General features: G+C 39.0%; 1 protein-coding gene across 1 annotated transcript in view; it reads left to right on the forward strand.

The window, feature by feature from the left end:
* The window catches only part of LOC126100817 (uncharacterized), a 157,193-nt gene that overhangs the window by 69,512 nt on the left and 63,564 nt on the right, over positions 1-24,117 (forward strand). The window contains exons 6-7 of the mRNA XM_049911448.1: positions 342-473; positions 15,506-15,771. Coding sequence (XP_049767405.1) covers positions 342-473; positions 15,506-15,771 — 398 coding nt within the window. The remainder of the gene's footprint in view (positions 1-341; positions 474-15,505; positions 15,772-24,117) is intronic.

Consider the following 24,117-nt stretch of genomic DNA (forward strand, 5'->3'; position numbering starts at 1 on the left):
GGTTGAGGCCAGGGGGGTAACGGATGTTTGCATAGTTTAAGTATATTTTAAGTTGAAGTCGAAATAAAATATTGAAACTTTAGAATAATTCATAAGTGACAAATAAATGATCAGAAACTGATATAAGTGTTTGCTGTGAGTGTAAACAGCATCAAGTTTTGAAATGCATTGTATATTAAGAAAAAAACCATTTTATGACAGAAGGCATATTTTATTTAGTGTGGAATCATCTCCCAGAAAATTCCATTATGGATAAGATAAAATAATTCCTACATGATCACTTTTTGCTTCTTCTGCGCAGGTTTCCTGCATTTGTGATATATTTCTTGCATATTTTACAGACCCTGTTAACAGTTTTTTGTGATGAAAATGGAACACCAGATGTACAACAGCAATTATGTGAACTCATGAGGGATATGTGTGATGTGGCTCAACTAAGAGAAAAACTGCTTCAGGTTCTTGATGTTGAGCTGGTAAGTCAATAATTTAGCAGTCAGAATTTTGTCATGGTCGAATACATGTAGTTGTGGCACTTCAGCTTGTTTTTATTCTGCATCATGGCTACAGCATACCAAATGGGCAGAAAACTGATATGTTGACCATGGCATCTGGTGAAGATGGATCGTTTAGAGCAATACATTGTAGGAACAATAAGGAGGCATTTGATAGGTATTTTTAGGTTTTCTAAGGACCATGGAAGGTTACCAGTTTTAAGAAATCTCTTACAAAACAATAGTAAAAAAGTCATAAGAAATTCATTCGCCACATACAGCAGAAAATTGTATTAGTTCTAGGAGAAATAAAACTGCAGCTGTTTGATTAACCATGGTGTGTGATGTGGTCTTCAATCCAAAGACTGGTTTGATGCAGCACTCCATGCTACTCTATACTGTGCAAGCCTCTTCATCTCTGAGTAACTACATCCTTCTGATTCTGCTTACTGTATTTCTCTCGTGGTCTCCCTCTATGATTTTTACCTCCCACACTTCCCTCCAGTACTAAATTAATAATCCCTTGGTGTCTCAGAATGTGTCCTACCAACTGATCCCTTCTCCTAGTCAGGTTGTGCCACAAATTTCTTTTCTTCCCAATTCTATTCAGTACCACCTCATTAATTATGTGATCTATCCATCTAATCTTTAGCACTGCATTTCAAAAGCTTCTATTCTCTTCTTGTCTAACACTTAAATCAATATTCGACGTTAAGAAAATTTCTCTTCTTCGGAAATGTTTTTCTTTCCATTGCCAGTCTACATTTTATATTCTCTCGGTTTTAACCATCATCAATTATTTTGCTGCTTAAATAGCAAAACCCATCTACTACTTTAAGTGTTTCATTTCCTAATCTAATTCCCTCAGCATCATCTGATTTAATTCAAATACATTCCGTTATTCTTGTTTTGCTTTTGTTGATGTTCACCTTATATCCTCCTTTCAGGACACTGTCCATTCCATTCAACTGCTTTTCAAAGTCTTTTGCTCTCTGACAGAATTACAATGTCATCGGCAAACCTCAAAGTTTTTATTTCTTCTGGCTGAACTTTAATACCTACTCCAAATTTTTCTTTTTGTTTCCTTTACTCCTTAGCCAATACACAGATTTGAACAACATGGGCTACAACCTTGTTTCACTCCCTTCTGTCACTGCTTCCCTTTCATGTCCCTCAACTCTTATAACTCCTATCTGGTTTCTGTACAAGTTGTAAATAGCCTTTTGCTCCGTATATTTTACCCCTGCTACTTTCAGAATTTGAAAGAGAGTGTTCCAGTTAACATTGCCAAAAGCTTTCTCTAAGTCAACAAATATTATAAACATAGGTTTGCTTTTCCTTAATCTATCTTTAAGATTAGTAGTTGGGTCAGTATTTCCTCATGTGTTCCTACATTTCTCTGGAATCCCAACTGATCTTCCCTGAAGTCAGCTTCCACCAGTTTTCCATTCTTTTGTAAAGAATTTGTGTTAGCATTTTGCAACCATGACTTATTAAGCTGATAGTTTGGTAATTTTCACATCTGTTGGCATTTACTTTCTTTGGAATCGGAAATATTATATTCTTTTTGAAGTCTGTGAGTATTTCGCATGTCTTACACATTTTGCTCACCAGGTGGAAGAGTTTTGTAATGGCCAGCTCTCCAAAGGCTGTCAGTAGTTCTAATGGAAGGTTGTCTACTCCCAGGGCCTTGTTTCGACTTAGATCTTTCAGTGCTCTGTCAAATTCTTCACACAGTATTATATCTCCCATCTCATCTTCATCTATGACCTCTTCCATTTCCATAATTGCCTTCAAGTACATCTGCCTTGTGTAGACCCTCCATACACTCCTCCCACCTTTCTGCTTTTCCTTCTTTGCTGAGGACTGGTTTCCCATCTGAGTTCTTGATAGTCATACAGGTGGTTCCCTTTCTTCCAAAGGTCTCTTTAATTTTTGTGTAGATGGCAGCTATCTTTACCCTGGTGACATATGCTTTTAAATCCTTACATTTGTCCTCTAGCCATCCCTGCTTAGCCATTTTTAAGTTCCCGTCAATCTCCCTTTCGCTTGCTTCATTAACTGCATTTTTATATTCTCTCCTTTCATCAGTTAAATTCAATACCTCTTGTGTTACCCAAGGATTTCTACTACCCCTCATCTTTTTACATACTTGATCCTGTGCTGCCTTCACTTTTATCTCTCAAAGCTACCCATTGCGCTACTACTGTATTCCTTTCCCCTGGTCTTGTTAATTGTTTCACAAGCCGCAACATGTTTACATGTTTGCAAATTGAACAGTGACCCGAAAATAGGATGAATTTCCTTTTCTTCAGTCCATGATCACAATTTTTTGTGTCATCAGGCTATTAGTTTCGGTCTGTAATGACGATCTTCAGGGCTGCAGCAAAATATGGAAAAAAACACAAATACAACTAGCAGATTCTCTACAGCTTAAAACAATAAAGTAGACCACGATGAAAAGTATTACTGAAATGCATGTGCATTTGTGCACTTTAAATATGATGAGACATACTTGTTTTATAAAAACATGTCCTAATGTACTGGAGCCACAGTGCCATCGTCAAAAGCTAAACACAAAATCAGCGTCAGCATTGTTAGACATATATAAATAATGGCACACACGAGAGTCATCTTGTCAGCAGCACTACTGTTCAAAACAAACTGCCATACAGTAGCCACAAATGTTTGTATTGTAAGTTCGCCAAATGTTGTTACTGTAGATGTACATATATTCTTGATCGTTGTAAAATAAAGGCAGGTACAATCAGTAAAGTCTGTGATGCACTTATAAAGTGTAAAAGGCAGTACAGTAACAAGGCCATGCTCTTAATTTGTTGGAAGAGTTTGAAATTTATAAAGCAAAAATACAAAAGCCAACAAAAGTGCTTAATTGGCAGAACAATTTCGTGCCTAATGCCTACTTTACTCTGTTTGACAATGTTCTACTTTAATCTCTGAACTCCTCCGTTTTATATATCTTACTCATAGTTTCACCTAGTATAGAGTGCCTTACATATTTTCTTCATTTTCTTATGTTGTGCGCATAACTCTAGTGTTTCCTTGCTCCTTCTCTGTTTATATAATATACTTCATTAACTAGATAATCTTGCTCATGCAGTGCTACGGGGTTTATCATTCTTTCCTTGGAACGGCATGCCACAGGGTATGAGGGCCCCTCTGGCAGTCACATTCCTCTAGTCACTTCTCACGTATGCAGTGTGCAGTATGCAGGGTGCAGATTACGTGTGGTAGTCTGTTTTCATTTGGCTTTTTTAGCTATTTCTTTGTAACTTTTATATTATTCTGTGTACTCAGAAAGCTGTTTATTATTTATATCATTATCTAAAATATTGCCACTTGAGCATGTCAGTTACTGTCTCTTAACTTTTTCCTTTTTAACGTTCTAACTTTTCTCATGTTTTGTTTCATTGCTTTTACATTACTGTAGCACCATTTACACCTTATAAGCCCATTAGAGACTTTTCTGATCGTATCCTCCTCTATTTTAAATCATTGAGGAACATATGTACACCTACAGTAGCAACATTTGGCAAACTTGCAAAACAAACATTTTGTGACTACTGTACAGCAGTTTGTTTCGAACAGTAGTGCTGCTGACAAGATGACTCTTCTGTATACCATTATTTATACGAGGGCCGTTCAGAAAGTAACCTCCGGTTGATTTAAAAAAATACACCAAGTTAAATAAAAATATTTTAATATATACATCTTACAACTACATCTTTGCACTATTTTTCTACATAGTCTCCATAGCGATTGAGGCACTTATCGTATCTCTTCACAAGCTTTGAAATTCCTTCTGCATAAAAATCACCCGCTTGTGCCTGGAGCCAGCCTGTGACCGCATCTTTGAGCTCTTCGTCGTCATCAAACCACTGTGACCCGAGCCATTTCTTCAAATGCATGAAGAGGTGATAATCACTTGGCGCCAGGTCTGGGCTGTAAGGTGGATGGTTGATAACGTCCCACTTGAAGGACTCAAGAAGGGCCGTTGTTCTGCGAGCAGAGTGAGGACGGGCGTTATCGTGCAAAAAAACGATACCGGAAGTCAGCATACCACGGTGTTTGTTCTGTATAGCCCGTCGTAACTTTTTTATTGTTTCACAGTACACGTCTTGATTAATGGTCGTACCACGTTCCATGAATTCAACCGACAACACCCCTTTGGCATCCCAAAACACCGTGCCATCAGTTTTCTGGCAGAAAAATCTTGTGAGGCTTTTCTTGGTTTGGTAGGCGAATTTGAATGTGCCCACATCTTTGATTGTTCTTTTGTCTCAGGGTTCACGTACTTAATCCAGGTTTCATCACCGGTCACGATTCTGTTTAACAATGGTTCTCCTTTGTCCTCATAACGTGACAGAAAGTCTAATGCAGAGGCCATTCTTTGAGTTTTGTGGTGGTCAGTAAGAATTTTGGGCACCCATCGTGCACAGAACTTACGGTAACCCAATCTTGCTGTCACTATCTCGTACAAGAGAGTCTTAGAAATCTTTGGAAAACCAGTAGACAACTCCGACATTGAGAAACGTCGATTTTCACGAACTTTTGCATCAACTGTCTGAACGAGTTCGTCAGTCACCAATGATGGTCTACCACTCCTCTCTTCATCATGAACGTTTTCTCGTCCACTTTTAAATAAACGTACCCATTCACGGACAACTCCTTCACTCATAACTCTTGGTCCGTACACGGCACAAAGCTCACGATGAATAGCTGCTGCAGAATGTCCTTTGGCTGTAAAAAACCTTATGACAGCACGCACTTCACGTTTGGCGGGGTTTTCTATTGCAGCACACATTTCAAACTGCCACAAAAACTAAACTAGCGCAGGTACGACGTTCACTCGACCACGGCTTGATGCCAATTGACCTGTTGAGTGCGTGAACACACAGATGGCGTCGCTACTCCCCCCACAACCCGCACTGTGACCGATCGGTGGTTACTTTCTGAACCGCCCTCGTATATGCCTGACAATGCTGGTGCTGATTTTGTGTTTAGCTTTTGACGATGCCACTGTGGCTCCAGACATGAGGACATGTTTTTATAAAACAAGTGTGTCTCATCATATTTAAAGTGCACAAAAGCACATGTATGTCAGTAATACTTTTCATCGTGGTCTACTTTATTGTTTAAAGCTGTAGACAATCTGCTAGTTGTATTTGTGTTTTTCCCATATTTTGCTGCAGCTCTGAAGATTGTCATTATAGACAAAAACACATAGCCTGATGACAAAAGTTTGTGACCATAGACATGAAGTAAAGAAAATTTACTTGTTAATTTGTTCCCTAAACCCTCTGAAACTCTCTACTATCTCTAATTCTTACAGTTTATCCAAGTTCCATTTCCTTATATTCCTACCTTTTTGCAGTTTCTTAAGTTTTTAATCTACAGTTCATAACCAATAAATTGCGGTCAGAGTCCACATCTGCCCCTGGAAATGTCGTACAATTTAAAATATGGTTCTGAAATATCTGTCTTACCATTATATAATCAATCTAAAACCTTATGGCATTTCCAGGTCTCCTCCTCCTGTACAACCTTCTTTCATTGTTCTTAAACAAGGTGTTGGCTATGATTAAATTATGCTCTGTGCAGGATTCTAACAGGCGACTTCCCCATTCATTCCTTTCCCCCAGTCCATATTCATCTACTATTTTTCCTTCCTTCCTTTTTCTACTGTCCCCCATAACTATTAAATTTTCATCTCCCTTAACCATCTAAATATTTTCTTTTATCTCATCATACATTTCTTCAATCTATTAATCATCTGCAGAGCTAGTTGGCATATAAACTTGTACCGCTATGGTGGGTGTGGACTTTGTATCTATCTTGGCTACAATAATGCTTTCACTATGCTGTTAATAATAGCTTATCTTGTTCCTATTTTTGTATTGATTATTAAACCTTCTCCTGCGTTATACCTATTTCATTTTGTATTTACAGTCCTGTATTCACCTGACCAGAAGTATTGTTCCTGTTGCCACTGAACTTCACTAACTCTCACTATATCTAACATTAACCTGTCCATTTTCCCTTTTAAATTTTCTAACGTACCTGCCCAATTAAGGGATCTGACATTTCACACTCCAGTCCGTAGAACGCCAATTTTGTTTCTCCTGATAACGACATCATCCTGACTCGACCCCACCCAGACGTCCAACTGTGAGACTATTTTACCTCCATGGTACAAAACCTGTTAATCAGCTTCTTGAATAGCAAATAATTCTGTAACATATTTATAAAATATACTTCTTTCTCTCTGTATGAAATATTTTGCAAGTTATAGGTGTGATCTTATTTTTGTGGTGCCACCTCCTTCCAGCCCCTGAATAAAATGAGTTCTTACTTGTATTTTTCTTTTTGTATTACATTATTTTATCACTGTGATCACATCTTGCCATGTGTGCCTGTATTCACTTTATGCTCACCTTTTTTGACACTTTGTGTGTGTGTGTGTGTGTGTGTGTGTGTGTGTGTTTTTTGTTTGTTTTGTGCGTGCGTGGGGGGGGGGGGGGGGGGGGGGGCACATGCTCGCACCCAAAAGGTATTTTCAGCATATTTTACTCCATGTTAACAGCTTGTTTGCTTTTATTAATCTATTCAGTTACTCCGTGTGCTACATGTTTGGTATAGGTTTTGTCCTAGCGATTTAATTTTTGCCGTTGTGTTGTCTGGAGAGTTCTTCAGTTACAGCTTGAACATCCTTGACGTAATATGTGCATTTCAGTGAATAGTAATGTAAAGTAGTCAGTGTATTACAATAAAATTTGCACAAAATTTATACTATTAATTGGAAGTGCCTCATACCGCATATAACAAAAGTAAAGATGGGAATCATATTTTTGTTAACCTGTATCCTAATGATTACCAAACACTATTAAATTACAAATGGTATGTCTTCCCTTTTCCATGCGGAATTACATATTAGTGCTTCTTAGACCTGCTTTTTTACCACTGGTGCTATTGTTGTTCCAGCTGGTGAACAGTGACAGCTTTCATAGAAGTGAGTATCGCAATCATGGTTTCACTTTCTCATCATCAATTTCCTTTAAACGACTGAACTGATTTTCTGCTTTCATATGTTCTGATTTTTGGAAGCCATTGCCCGTGAAATGTTAATGTACAGTGAAATGTTTCTGCTCACAAGTAAGACAAAAACTATTTGTAAATTTAAATTCATAAATTGCAGTCTCCTTGTTAATTTACAGAGTTTTGTGCAAAAGAAAAAAAATCAGATGGGAAATAGTTTGTTGCTGTCTTAATATTTAGCTTGTTGAATTGGGGGTGTTTGTGGCTGGTGATTGAGTTGACAAATTAATAATATTCTTTCCTGCAGAAAGCTCTAGGATGACTTTTGAAAAAATGTTGCATTCTTACATACTTAGAAATAAACTTCTCACAACCCAAATTTTTCAGCACTCTTCATTTATTGATTGATTCTTCAGTTCTCACTTTTTCTTTCAACAAATAAGTAACTGAATGTGACAACGCACTCACAGTGGCAGCTGTGATCGCTTATATGATCTTTAACAATCAGAGAGGTGTTTACTTCTTTGTTATGACTTGTAATATAATTACAATTTCATAATCCAAATGGTTTTGCTACAAGATTAAAGTTAAAATTTTCTTGACATTTTAAGTTGTCATTGTAATTCTAACAATTTATCAGCAGTTTCCTTTTTTGATGAAATCACACATCCTTCCTCACTTAATCTTTCGCTTCTCTTAATACAGCAGTCTTCCTTACTTACTTCGGCTTGAACATTTGCCCACATAAATTAGAATAATTATTAGTGTGAACATTCTTCCAATAACTAACTTTTTCAAAACTAGTGTCTTTTTTGAAAATTACATGAATTATGTAATGTTAACTGTTCAGTGTCTTATTCATCCCTATTATTGATTCATCTGGCCAGTTAATGCATTGGTAGTACAGTGAATTCAAAGAAAAGAAAAATCATAAGCAGATGAATATAATTGAATAGCCCTAATGTAATACCATGATGTAACGTAAATGAAATATACAAATGTATAGTGGTATGTAGTAGTCATTCGTATTGTATTCTTTACTTGGTGAACCTTGGTCTATTACAAATAGCCTATCAAAATAATCTCTCTATAAGGACTGAAAAGGTTTAAAACATCAAGAAGTTTATCATCATGAGCAACAAGCAAAAATTACTCCAAATTTTTATTTTTTCCTATGGATTTGAAGCGGAAAGAAATTCATGTCATAGTTGTTTTTTGTACGACAATGGGAAAGCAGACACACTGGGAGAAAATGGATAACAACACGAGTGTAATTATCATTCAAGCACACTATTATTTTATTGGGATATTTCAATACAAAAACTGTAAAGAAGGAAAACTATAGGACAATAGTTGATACACATCCTGCACCCTTATGTTCCAACATAAATGAGGAAAGACTAGTAATTATATGTTAACAACAACATAGACCTAAAATCCACATGCTTTGAGAGAAAACTCAAGAAACTATTGACACGGACGCACCAAACTCAATATGTGGTAAACGACATCTAAACCACAAAGCAATAAGTCGAAAGTCATCAAAAGAAATAATGAATTTTAAAAGTCCACAAATATTGAGTCAGGCTTGTTAAGCCTGAAACAGACTACAGGTTCCTTCAAACACCTGCCTGTTTTGTGTAAACATGTTTTATGGCAATAGTTGCATTTTATTTTGTACACACCAAATTTGTTATATTTGTCTTTGAGTTAATTGTAATTCAATATGCAAATTAAATGTCTCCAAAATTATGTTCTTTTTGTGCCATATTTGTTAGTATTTGACTTGAATCTAGTGTCAAGCTACACTTAAGTGTGAGTGAATACTCAAGTGTGTGTGTGTGTGTGTGTGTGTGTGTGTGTGTGTGTGTGTGTGTGTGTAAAAGTTAGTTCACCAGAAAGAACTTGACTGCCAGTGCGTTCACAACTCTTTTGTGAGTATGTACTAGGCTACCAAGAGACCTCAACCTCTGCAGCATTACTTCCCTTTCTGTGCTGCAATCCTGTACTTACATTATCCCTTTCTCCCCTCTACTTTTCCATCGGATGCTCTTTCTGGTGCAGACCCCACTTGGATCTGGTACATGATTTAGAACCTTTGTTTTCCATTTCATTTACGGTGCTCTCTATCTCTTTTCATTAACAAATGCGTGGTCCCCATTGCTGGGTTCAGTAAGGTAGTATGCTCAAAACCCAACATGATAGCCATCCCATTGGGGTGGGGGGGTCGTCAAGTACCTGCTTGGTAGTAGTTCCCTGACCACACAGGGATTGCAATGTTGGGGCCTGAGCTGAAACAGCTCCCCCATGTGTGCTAAGGACTGTGTGCTCATTGTGACTGGTCACAGGGACTTCAAGCAATGGATTACTGGCCAGATAGCAATTGCTGGGACTGGGTGGTACCCATGGGAAGAGCCCCCTTTTGGGAGGGGTGGCAGTATCGTGGATGAGTTGCATAAGGACAAAGCTTCCTCCCACTGGTGGCCATGGCCAGACAAGTCTCTTCAGTAGGAAAGAACTCGTTCAGTGCAGATAGATATAACCCCAGAATGTTTCCTTACCTGGCTACGCCATGGGAGAAACATAGGGCTGACTGAAAAACAGAGAAATACTCTCTACAATACCTGGTTTGTACAAAGACAGATGGGAAATCTTTTTTGGCCACAAAGCCTTTAGTCTTTGGGTTAGATAGACTTTGCCGAGACTACAGAGGATAAGTTTGGGAAAGTTGCAGTCATCTCCAAAATAAATAGTGGACCAATTTAGATTAAAACAGCATCCCCTACCCAGTCACAGTAATTTGTTGCTTTTGACAAGCTGAGTGACTGTCACTCCACATAATAGTTTAAACATTGTTCAAGGCGTCATGTTCCATCGTGACCTCTTGCTGTTGGAATGTCGGATATGAAACTGCATGTTGCCGCCATTCCCCACCACCCCTGTGTTTCTCCAACCCTATGTGCTGCTTCAGATGTATGAAATTCAGACACATCTCATTGCAATACCAGCACGGTCTGTAAGGGTTTTGGATGACCATTACACAAATGTTTGTTGTGCTCTTTGAATCCCAGTTCCTAGCTTATACAGCAACAGGAATGTGCTACCAATCCTTTGCGCCCTACAAGGTGAGACACACAGGGCTCACTGCCACAGACTGACTTCGCCTATGCAGTGTTTGTGTGTTGATGGCATCACCTCTCAACTGGTGGCAGTAGGTGATCCTGGGACATAACCTGCCACCTTGGTCCCATCAGTCTCTCACAGTATACCAGCAGCACAACCCTCCAGTGGAAGTATAGTGGTTTTTTCCACTACCTCGTTGAGCAGTGGCATACCTTGTGATCCTCCCCTGCTTTCTGCCCTACCCTTCAGGAAACTTGGTTTCCAGCAACGCGGAACCCTGCCCTTCATGGCTCCTGGGATTATTTATTATTTTAAGAATCATCCCTATTATGATAGGATATCAGGTGCACATATGTTCTGGACTCTATATATAGCGAACTTGTGCCTGTTGATACAATTTTTGAGACACTGGCTGCTCAGGTAAGGGCATTTCAGGATTTAACAAGCTGTAATGTTTATCTCCCTCCTGGTGGTGGAGTGCCGCGGAACATATTGTCTACATTCATCAGCTCCCCCTCCTTTCCTAATCTTGGGCAACTTCAATGACCCTAACCTTTGGTGTGGTGGAACCACTGGCTGCAATAAAGATATTGAAACTCATTGGCAAATCTAGACCTTTCTCTTTTCAATACTGGTGCCTCCACACACTTCATTGTGGCACATGGAACTTATTCAGCTCTTGATCTTCCTATTTGCAGCCCTTGTCTTCTCCCGTCCACCCACTGGAGGGTCCATGATGACTGTGTGGCGGTGACCACTCCCTGATCTTCCTGTCCTACCCTCAGCGCCACTTCCCTGGGCGCCTACCCAGATGGATTCTCCACAATGCCGACTGGGGTGCTTTCACCTCCGCTGTGTTCTGAGCTCCCCACTACATGAAGGCACTGATGGAGCTGTCCAGAGTGAAGCAGCAGCCGCCATTCTATTAGCAGCCAACTTTGTGATCCCCCATTATTCGGGATCCTCACATCAGAAGATAGTACCTTGGTGGTCCTCAGAAATCCCTGAGGCCATTGAAGATTGCGTCAGACTTTCCAACACTAAGTGATATCCATCATTCAAGCACTTCATTGCCTTTAAACAGCTCTGTGCCCGGGCTCACCACTTAATAAAATGACAGCAGCAAGAATATTGGGATTGGTATGTTTCAATGACTGGACCACATACACCTCCTTCAAAGGTTTGGATGAAGATCAGACACCTGTATGGATACAAGTCCTCTGCAGGTGTACTTGGTATTTCCTTGAATGGTACGTCTCCCATCACATACCATGCTCCGGGGACCTACAACTGCATTCTAGGCAGAGTGTGTCTCCCACCTTACCCCATTTCACTCCCCTCCCACTTTTCCTTGATTTTATCTCTGTTTTATTGTATCTAGCTTCCAATCAGGTTTTGCCAGATTTGCCTTTTGCATACTTCTCTGGGGCTTATTCCTGGTTCGATAAATGTAGGATGAAGGAGGCTCATGACCTCCAACAACCGGCTGAAGAACTTGAGAATCCAAATACTACTATGTTGCAACAAGGATTGATGAAAGACAATTGTAAGGTTACACCAATGGCAAGATACAACCAATACCTTCACTATGCATTGGCAATGGCAATGTTACTGACAATCATGCCACTAAAGCAGAGTTATTAAAGACAGTTCTCCATAATTTTTTGATCAAAGAAAATGCAGTAAATATTCCTGAACTCAAATGATGAACAGCTACCAACATAATTTGGAAGCAGGTCTCCACGTTTATCAAGGCGCCTAATGTCAGTTACTGAAAGTAAGTCTTCCAGTTCAGGGTCTATACCAGATAGGTGCCTTTCAATTCATGCCGATGATTTTAGCTCCTTTTTTAGAAATCATAAATGAGATGCAACAATAAAGTAATGAACAGATTATTTATATGCTTCTGGTGGCACCCCTGCATCTTGTTACCACAGGCATTGTGTGACTGTGATACTTCCCCACCACAAACAAAAGTTGTGTGCACCTACAGCATGTCAGTTAGGAGTAGCCGGTTGAAGAGTGAAGTCCTGTGTTTTCTCCTGGTCACAACAGCATGACCTCGAAATAGTGCACAGTGGTGTACCATCTCTTTCCGTGTGAAACAGGTGAGCTTCAGCAGGATTTTGGAAACGTTTTATCAAGGGCACACTTGTTTTGTTGGCACAAAATGTTTTCTGAAGGCTGAATTAATGTAGAACATGAACACTAGTGGACGACCATCGACGACAGGAACGGATAACAATGCAGGCAAGTTGAGTGAACCTGTGCGAGCCGATTCAAGATTAACACTGAAAATGGTGCAGATGAACTGAACATTTACTAGGAAACAGTGTGCCTGATATTGACTGAGGATCTGGGAATGAGAATAATTTTTGCCGAAATGGTTCCCGAAAATCTCGGACAGTGACAAAAAGATCAGTGGAGGACTACAGCTGCTGAAGTGTTGGAACAAGTGGAACTGAACCCAGAATTACTGAACTGAGCTGTCACTGGTGATCAAAGTTTGTTTTCAGAGTGTGATCCAAAGACAAAATGTCAAAGTTTGGAACGGGGTACAAAGGAGTTGCCAAGACCAAAGAAAGCACACACGTTGAATTCAAAGGCAAAATGCACACATTGTTAACAATTGGGTGGTGCGTCACAATAACACAATATCCCGTACTGCATTGCCTGTTGGGCAGTTTTGGTGTTGAAGAGCATTGCAGCATTACCACAACCTCCTTATTCACTCGACACAACCCCGTTTGATCTATACAACAAGCTCAGAAAAGATCATTCTTTTGAAACATGACCAGCCCTTTATTCATGTGAACTAATGAGTGCTCTCAACAAGAGATCTCATTTTGATAACATATTAGTAGATTTCACCATTGACACCATTCTTCACAAATGGCTTTCAATCAGACTGCATGCCTATAGGGTGTTGTCTCAGCTGTCCAGCTGGTGATTTCCTGTCAGAAAAGTCACAATTTGTAGTAATTAATGGGAAGTCAACTAGTGAAACCAAAGTTATATGTTGGGTTCCCCAAGGAAGGGTTATAGGCCCTCTGCTGTTCCATAATAATGCTACTTGATAGGGATCCATACCAGAGAGGACTGACAGAGGACATCAAAAATGTTAAAGGAACAACAGTATTTGTGTAATCACAAAACGGGGGAGAGTGTATCACATATGTGATAAGCAAAATGGGATGGCAATCATTGAAACAAAGATGTCCCTCATTGTGGCTAGAACTTTTCATGAAATTACAGTCACCAGCTTTATCCTCCTAATGCCAAAATATGTTGCAGAGACCCACCTACATAGGGAGAAATGACAATTATTATAAAATACGAGAAATTAGAGCTTTCACAGAAAGATTTAGGGATCCATTTTTTCCATGTACTAGTCATGAGAGAAATACTAGTGAAACAGTGTGAAAGTGATTCTCTGAACCCTCTGCCAAATCCTTAAGTGTGAATTGCAGTGTGAAGATGTAAGTGTATATATAGACAGCATGAAAATCAGAGCCACCAAACAGAAATTTTAAAACACAAGTCTGCGGTAGATAGTAACTTTTTTAATTCATTTGACTACAAACACACTACAAATACCAGGAACGGGACAGCAGCAATGTGCCATAAAATTCTGCATTGCTACTGTCATGGGATTATAAGCACAAAGAGTTTAGTCACCTGAGCTTTTGCTTAGGCTCCTGAAGTCCATGTGAGGAATATTCATAGTTGAATAATTCTTGAAACAGTAGTGGATAAAAATATAACGAGACTGGTTTTGTGAAAAAGGAAATGGCAAGTCTAAAACAGTGTTACCGTTAAAAAAGCTATATATTGTGATTCATTTTTAAAACTGTATGACATTACCCACCAGATATAACCCCGGTTGCCTTATTCGGTAAATTTGCTCCGCAGACATGCCATTTGTTCAGAGTTCCTATGTGCAGTATGCAGCTGTTTTTATAGGTGTCAGTGTTTCATTCTTTCTGTAATATTTCATAAATATAGTTTTTGTATGATGGTAAAAAGCTTTTGTATCACATCATTAAATTTTATTTTGAGACTGCCTGAATTATAAGAATAATATTCTGCTGTTTCTAATTCTTGAGTGTGTCAATATAGACATAACATAATGACTGTTCTTTGTTTCCAGATTAAAAAGTAGGCACGGTTTTGTGCATTATCTCTATGCAGCTTCAACTACGTTTTTTACTATGGCTTGAGATCCTTTCTGTATAGAGCTCCCATTAAATATTTTACATTAAGTCTTTATATACTATGCAATAACTCATCCCTTCCAGTCAAGAAGTAAAACAAAAACTGATGCAGGCACCGGACTTTTCGGTGTAGGTAATTTTCGCTCCACGAACGAGATGTTTTATTTCAATTTTCTAACCATAATCTTATCTATTTGCTTTATTTGAAAAATGATTTTCAGCTAATTGGTCAGTTTGGATATGTATTAAACAGCTGTCTAATGTACCAAGATATTTTGAAACTATGATGCACATCTTTAATTATATCAGTGTGAGTTTAATAATAATGTTTATAAATGATACTAGGCCATTGCTGAAGGTTGATGAGTGTTAATGTTGTTTTCTACTTCAGTGTGCAGCATCAGATGTGTGTATGGTAATGACATGCATGAAATAATATTGTATAATATAGTCAGTAATGACTTCTTGCTTCCTACAGTATGTTGTCAGTATTGCCTTATGTCTTCATGGAAGTTCAGTCTTCTTTTTGTGTGTGCTCCAGTGCACATAATAATCACACAATTTTAATATTTAGTTCCCTCCTTTTGCTTTGTTTCGTTTTGTCAATTTTTGTTTTTTCAGGTGCAGCAGCAGATTCGTCCCTTAGTCACCCCTGAAGATCGTCCTCACTATTATTATGATGAACGTGTGACAAAAACTGTTCTGTCTGTGCTCGAGCTTACAGTAAGATTGGCACAGTTTGATGGCAGGTGGCTCACTGCTGCTTCGGGTATGCTGGAGCCCACATCTGTACATATGATATTGGCACTGGCTCTTTCCTCTGCATCCGAAGATATTCGTCGGAGAATTTTCAACCTTGTTGCTTCACCTGCATTTACGAGAGACTGGTTGGTGACTGTCTTTATCCTTTATGCAGTTGCTTTCTTTTCATTAAATTTTCCTCGAATTTTGATTATTTGTTTCAGTTCTAACTGCAGAAATGAAATTTGTTTGGTTTCTATTTTTACTCCTGCAAAATGAAATTGCTGTATGTTCTTTATCATCGTACTATTTTTAATTTCGTATCAATATACAGCTAAAATGTTGGATGGTAAGGTACCAAATACAGGGACTACATAAAGTCCTGGAACACTTTCAATTATTTATTGCACAAGAAGAGAAACTCTGACAGCTCTTTTTTCAAACAAACATTCGATATGCAAACCGTGAGTGACCCAGCAGACGTCAATACGGTAATTGAATTCTTGCCGTACCCGTCCCAGCGTGGCATCGTCGACTGTGGCAGTGGCTTCCCGTATTCTCTCCTGGAGCTCTGCCACATCACTTGATAGAGGCGGTACATACACCAGATCTTTGATGTGTATCCCCCTCCCCACAGAAAAGTCGCATGGAGTGATATCTGGTGATCAGGAAGTCCATTCCCTGAAACAGCTGTCTCCTTCTGTAGCATGGCTGATTCATCGATGCGATCCACAAACTTCGTGTTGAAAATGGGGTGGAGCCCCATCCTGCTGTAAGATGAACAGAGTCCGATTGCATTTGTGGCATCAACCATTGCTGCAAAATGTCCAAGTACGACTATCCAGTGACAATGCTTTCGACAAAGAAGAGTGGCCCGTAAAGTTTTCGACGTGACAGGGCACAAGAAAACTTTTGGGGAATCCTGCTCAAGTTCAATGAATTTGTGTGGATCCTTTGTACCCCAGATTCAACAATTATGCCTGTTCACTTTGCCATTAGTGTGAAAAGTGGCTTCGTCACTAAAAATTAAGCAATCAACAATGCCACTCCCATTCTCATTCAATTGTTGCAACTGTGAACAAAACTCAAAACGCTTGTCTTTGTCGTCATCGCTGAGCGTCTACATTAGCTCCAAATTGAATGGTTTCGTAGACAGCTTCTGTCGCAGGACTTTCCACACTACCGTCATTGGAGCCATTTCGAGTTCACAGTATGCGTGACACACCAATTTCTTTGGACTCCTTCTGAATGTCTCTCGTACACGCCCCACATTCACTTCACTCACACTGGGACGTCCATTAAGCAACCAGTCATTATGAATTTGTTGTGCCAGTGGTAAATGATCTTCCTTGTTGGTGTCTTCTTACCATACTTGGTTCTAAACATCCGTTGAACAGCTGTAGCACGCTTGTTTTTGTCAAATCCCTACACACAGAAAGCTCGCTTCACACCTGAACTCACCATGTTTGCGACTAGCGCTGACTGTTGGCAAATTACCAAACTACGCTGTGATGGTATACATGAAAAAAAAAAAAAACTTTCAGGGTTTCTCTTCAAGATGACATATTTATGATATCTGTACAATATTTGGTTCTTGTGCAATAAAGAAGGCATGTAACTAGCCATGTTGAGGGGCAATGAGGATTGTGCGTATTCATCATGGGATGGCGATAGCAGCATCTTTGAGAGGGAATACCTGCTTGGATGCAAATATAGAAGCTCCTGCGATCGCTGGCCCTTGAAGATCTGCCGAATTGTTAATATCATATAAATATGAACAATCAATCAACAAATAAGCTATGAGAAACAAATGATGTCTTCTTTTGACTTTAATTCCGTGGTTGATCTTGAGCATTGTTGGAAGGTCTCCTTGTAATTTAGCCTAATGTATACCACAAAGACCCCCCCCCCCCCCATGAACCATGGACCTTGCCGTTGGTGGGGAGGCTTGCGTGCCTCAGCGATACAGATGGCCGTACCGTAGGTACAACCACAACGGAGGGGTATCTGTTGAGAGGCCAGACAAACGTGTGGTTCCTGAAGAGGGGCAGCAACCTTTTCAGTAGTTGCAAGGGCAACAGTCTGGATGATTGACTGATCTGGCCTTGTAACAATAACCAAAATGGCCTTGCTGTGCTGGTACTGCGAACGGCTGAAAGCAAGGGGGAAACTACGGCCATAATTTTTCCCGAGGGCATGCAGCTTTACTGTATGATTAAATGATGATGGCGTCCTCTTGGGTAAAATATTCCAGAGGTAAAATAGTCCCCCATTCGGATCTCCGGGCGGGGACTACTCAAGAGGATGTCATTATCAGGAGAAAGAAAACTGGCGTTCTATGGATCGGAGCGTGGAATGTCAGATCCCTTAATCGGGCAGGTAGGTTAGAAAATTTAAAAAGGGAAATGGATAGGTTAAAGTTAGATATAGTGGGAATTAGTGTAGTTTGGTGGCAGGAGGAACAAGACTTCTGGTCAGGTGACTACAGGGTTGTAAACACAAAATCAAATAGGGGTAATGCAGGAGTAAGTTCAATAATGAATAAAAAAAATAGGGAGTGCACGTAAGCTACTACAAACAGCATAGTGAATGCATTATTGTGGCCAAGATAGATACGAAGCCAACACCTACTACAGTAGTACAAGTTTATATGCCTACTAGCTCTGCAGACGACGAAGAAATTGAAGAAATGTGTGATGAAATAAAAGAAATTATTCAGATAGTGAAGGGAGACGAAAATTTAATAGTCATGGGTGACTGGAATTCGAGTGTAGGAAAAGGGAGAGAAGGAAACGTAGTAGGTGAATACGAATTGGGGCTAAGAAATGAAAGAGGAAGCCGCCTCATAGAATTTTGCACAGAGCACAACTTAATCATAGCTAACACTTGGTTTAAGAATCATGAAAGAAGGTTGTATACATGGAAGAACCCTGGAGATACTAAACGGTATCAGATAGATTATATAATGGTAAGACAGTGATTTAGGAACCAGGTTTTAAATTGTAAGACATTTCCAGGGGCAGGTGTGGACTCTGACCACAATCTATTGGTTATGACCTGTAGATTAAAACTGAAGAAACTGCAAAAAGGTGGGAATTTAAGGAGATGGGACCTGGATAAACTGAAAGAACCAGAGGTTGTACAGAGTTTCAGGGAGAGCATAAGGGAACAATTGACAGGAATGGGGGAAAGAAATACAGTAGAAGAAGAATGGGTAGCTTTGAGGGATGAAGCAGTGAAGGCAGCAGAGGATCTAGTAGGTAAAAAGACTAGGGCTAGTAGAAATCCTTGGGTAACAGAAGAAATATTGAATTTAATTGATGAAAGGAGAAAATATAAAAATGCAGTAAATGAAGCAGGCAAAAAGGAATACAAACGTCTAAAAAATGAGATTGACAGGAAGTGCAAAATGGCTAAGCAGGGATGGCTAAAGCACAAATGTAAGGATGTAGAGGCTTATCTCACTAGGGGTAAGATAGATACTGCCTACAGGAAAATTAAAGAGACCTTTGAAGATAAGAGATCGACTTGCATGAATATCAAGAGCTCAGACGGAAATCCAGCCATAAGCAAAGAAGGGAAAGCAGAAAGGTGGAAGGAGTAGATAGAGGGTCTATACACGGGCGATGTTCTTGAGGACAATATTATAGAAATGGAAGAGAATGTAGATGAAGATGAAATAGGAGATATGATATTGTGTGAAGAGTTTGACAGAGCACTGAAAGACCTGAGTCGAAACAAGGCCCCCGGAGTAGACAACATTCCATTGGAACTACTGACGGCCTTGGGAGAGCCTGTCCTGACTAAACTCTACCATCTGGTGAGCAAGATGTATGAAACAGGCGAAATACCCTCAGACTTCAAGAAGAATATAATATTCCAGTCCCAAAGAAAGCAGGTGTTGACAGATGTGAAAATTACCGAACAATCAGTTTAATAAGCCACAGCTGCAAAATACTAACATGAATTCTTTACAGACAAATGGAAAAACTAGTAGAAGCCGACCTCGGGGAAGATCACTTTGGATTCCATAGAAATACTGGAACACGTGAGGCAATACTGACCTTACGACTTACCTTAGAAGAAAGATTAAGGAAAGGCAAACCTACGTTTCTAGCATTTGTAGACTTAGAGAAAGCTTTTGACAATGTTGACTGGAATACTCTCTTTCAAATTCTAAAGGTGGCAGGGGTAAAATACAGGGAGCGAAAGGCTATTTACAATTTGTACAGAAACCAGATAGCAGTTATGAGTCGAGGGACATGAAAGGGAAGCAGTGGTTGGGAAGGGAGTAAGACAGGGTTGTAGCCTCTCCCCGATGTTATTCAATCTGTATATTGAGCAAGCAGTAAAGGAAACAAAAGAAAAATTCGGAGTAGATATTAAAATCCATGGAGAAGAAATAAAAACTTTGAGGTTCGCCGATGACATTGTAATTCTGTCAGAGACAGCAAAGGACTTAGAAGAGCAGTTGAATGGAATGGACAGTGTCTTGAAAGGAGGATATAAGATGAACATCAACAAAAGCAAAATGAGGATAATGGAATGTAGTCGAATTAAGTCGGGTGATACTGAGGGTATTAGATTAGCAAATGAGACACTTAAAGTAGTAAAGGAGTTTTGTTATTTGGGGAGCAAAATAACTGATGATGGTCGAAGTAGAGAGGATATAAAATGTAGACTGGCAATGGCAAGGAAAGCGTTTCTGAAGAAGAGAAATTTGTTAACATCGAGTATAGATTTAAGTGTCAGGAAGTCGTTTCTGAGAGTATTTGCATGGAGTGTAGCCATGTATGGAAGTGAAACATGGACGATAAATAGTTTGGACAAGAAGAGAATAGAAGCTTTCGAAATGTGGTGCTACAGAAGAATGCTGAAGATTAGATGGGTAGATCACATAACTAATGAGGAAGTATTGAATAGGATTGGGGAGAAGAGAAGTTTGTGGCACAACTTGACCAGAAGAAGGGATCAGTTGGTAGGACATGCTCTGAGGCATCAAGGGATCACCAATTTAGTATTGGAGGGCAGCGTGGAGGGTAAAAATCGTAGAGGGAGACCAAGAGATGAATACACTAAGCAGATTCAGAAGGATGTAGGTTGCAGTAGGCACTGGGAGATGAAGCAGCTTGCACAGGATAGAGTAGCATGGAGAGCTGTGTCAAACTAGTCTCAGGACTGAAGACAACAACAACAACAACAACATACCACAAAGAGTGACAATAGCAAGACATATTAAACAAAACATGATAAGAAAGTGTATAAGGGGAATAACCTATTTTATATGAAGAATTTCTGTGAAATAATGTCCTTCGCCCAGGAAGCCAGACAAAAAGTCATTCAATAAAGGAAGGGCACATGTTAATCTATGCACTAAAAAGCAGTCATTACAAATAATTTTATTACTGATGATGACTTGCAATTAAAAGTCACAACATTGTATTCAATAAAATAAATTTTGTTAAGATGAAGAAATGGAAGATCGGTGGCTGATGCCAGTCAGTGACTAATTGCAGTGGATGTCCAGTAACTATGAGAGATTGCATTGTGAGAGGTAGTTGCGCAACTACTTCACAGCATCATTAAACCTGCGTGGTGAAGTCCACATTATGACCCAATGTGTTGTATAGCAAGGCAAGGTGAGCTGTATTTACTCAAAAACAGTTTTAATTTCTTCTGTGATACTGCATGTTGAGAGAGAATTGAGTTGATTTTAAGTAAGTCCCAAAGCATGTGTTGGTAACTGTTATTAATTAGGGAAGTGATGTTTAAGCATTAGTATTTAAACTGTATGCCAATACTGACAACTAAAATGGATTAAATTTTAAAGACCGTGCCTAAGGTGTTAAGTTTGAAAAAGGTCTTGCTGAGATGAAAGCTACTGCAGGACAGCTAACTGCTGAACTAATTGCCGGATTAGATACAACTGATGGTAACATAGACCAACAAGCCAATAAGTTAGAGGAACATATTGCTGGCTCACACCAGGAAAAGGCTTAATTAAATAAAAAAGATACAACAATTAAAATCCACTATACTAAATTTAAAAGGAGAGTTATTACCTGAGATAGTTAAGCAATATGATTTGGTTAAGTATGAGATAAATGAACAGTCTAACAAAGTGAGGTGTTCTGTTGGATGTTGTACACCTTAATGCAGTTTTTCATTACCTTTTTATATTTGTGGAAGGCTGTGCCGGACTTCTTCCCTGACTTTGTGGTTGTTAATAAACTCAATACCATAGTTCTAACTACCTTTATAGAGAAAATCAGAATTCCATTCGTATAATAAACCAGATATTGATATTAAACGTGCGAATCATTGAACTTATCAGTGGTTTCTGTCAACTATAATGTTCTAACACAGATTCTCAGTGTAGAATAAAAATTAAAAGAATATTTCATTTGTCTCCTTACATTCACCAAATGAAAATAAATTAACAGTTCTGCACAATATCTGTACTCATACGTATGATACCTTATTTTATAGTTTTCATTCACAAGTATCATTCATTGGTAAAAAGACAAAGGGATCAGTCTGGAGTAATATATATCATCATAGAAGTAAATATGGATATAAAACAGATTGAAGAATTTAGGAAAATGTAGATTGCTACTTACCGTAAAAATGACACGTTAAGTTGCAGACAGGCGCAATTGAAAGGTACTTGCATAAAGCTTTTGGCCACAACCGTCATCAGAAAAAGAGAAACACATACCATATATTCACACAAGCTAGCACACATGACCACCAACTCTGGCAGCATGGATATTTTATAGACTGTGTGGGCAGTGGAACACCACTTTGGGATGGTTGCGAAGGGGTTGTTGATACGTATTTATGGTGTGTGTGTGTGTGTGTGTGTGTGTGTGTGTGTGTGTGTGTGTGTACACTTGCTTGTGTGAATGAATGGTGTGTGTTTCTCTTTTTCTGATAGAGGCTGTGGCTGGAAGCTTTGTGTAAGAGTCTTTTAATTGTGCAAGTCTGCAACTTAACTTGTCATCTTTACGGAAAGTAGCAATCTGTGTTTTCCTACACTGTTGATATTCCCACCTGGAGTGTCCATTTTTTTTAGACTGAATAAGTTATTGAGTAAGAATTGTCAGAAGTACAAAAGCAATTCTCTGTCACTAGCGTAAGACTAAATTGTCTCAAGGGTTCAGAAATGTAGTCTGCAGATTGAGTGAGTGCTTCGTGTTTGTTTATTCATTACTGACTCTGGCCATGGACATGAAATACCAGAACATGTAACTACTATGTGGAGATATTCAATGCGATCATTTTGGCAAGAACCAGTAAGAAGCAAATTGCGTCTGATAGGCCAGGAGTAATATACTGTAAAGGAGATGACTGGTGGCAGAACTTTACGCTGTATGTTTGGAGATGTGTAACTTGCTGGAATCTTTCATTTGGAGTATGCTGCAAGTGTCGTTCAAGCTAAAAAGAGTGTGCTGAAAGTTGATACTAGAAATCTAGTGATACTCTGTTGGAAAGAGCAAATACTACAGGAACAACACTTTCTGGTTGAGAATGTTCTGTAAAGATTTACTCATTGAAATCGTTTTCCCATGACAGAAATTAGTAGTCACAGATAGAATAAATGACATTCTGGTGAAACAGTGAGTGCTCAAATATAGTAGAGAGGTGAAGGTGTCTCAACAGACCAAAAAAGCTTTGGAAATTATTTACTGTGTCAAAGAGAGAACTCAAGACAAAGATACTGCTAATGAAACCTAAGAAAAAGTATTGAATTTCTTGCTGTAACTATCTTCTTTGCAATGATTCACTGTTGTGACCATTCAGCATTGTTTGAATTTTATATATTGCCAATAATTAGCAAATTTTTATTCCATTCAGTATTATTTGCGACACAATTTATTCTTTATTAGGTACAGCAAAAATCGATATATACGAAGAAACATGGTTTAACATTCATCTAAATTTTCTCAAGTGGTAATTGCAGAGTGCTTTGTGGTTCTGAACACTGTCTTTGTGTAAACATGCTGCTATTCATGACATCAGTAGTGTCTACAGTCTGAGTAAAACAACTTGGTCTATTGTGTTTGCCACTTCAACTACCAGCTTCCTTTTCTTTGAGACTCTGGCAACAGGAGGCAGGCTGCCAGTCCCAGCAGAACACATTTTTGTATGATTTGGCCAACATCAATTAAATGGGCTGCCAGCAAGGCTTGATACTGGATTAAGTGTGTGCTCCACACTTATCGGCAACTGTAAATAAGTATATACTTTGTTGTGGAGCGTTCGCAGCAGTGATACGTTTGCATGTGAAATTATCTCTTCTGTCACTCAGTGACCATAATGGTCCCAAAATTGAAGATGTCAGAGAGGAGACTGAAATAATGAATTCAGTAATCTGAAATTGTTTCATTGTGGAAGATCATAATATGGTTTCTCCTTTCAACCATCAAACAAACACTAAAATGTCAGATATTGAGATGAGTTGTAGAGGAGTAGAAAATCAGCTAAACTGC

Source organism: Schistocerca cancellata, chromosome 9 (genome assembly GCF_023864275.1).
Source record: "Schistocerca cancellata isolate TAMUIC-IGC-003103 chromosome 9, iqSchCanc2.1, whole genome shotgun sequence".
Classification (NCBI taxonomy): domain Eukaryota; kingdom Metazoa; phylum Arthropoda; class Insecta; order Orthoptera; family Acrididae; genus Schistocerca; species Schistocerca cancellata.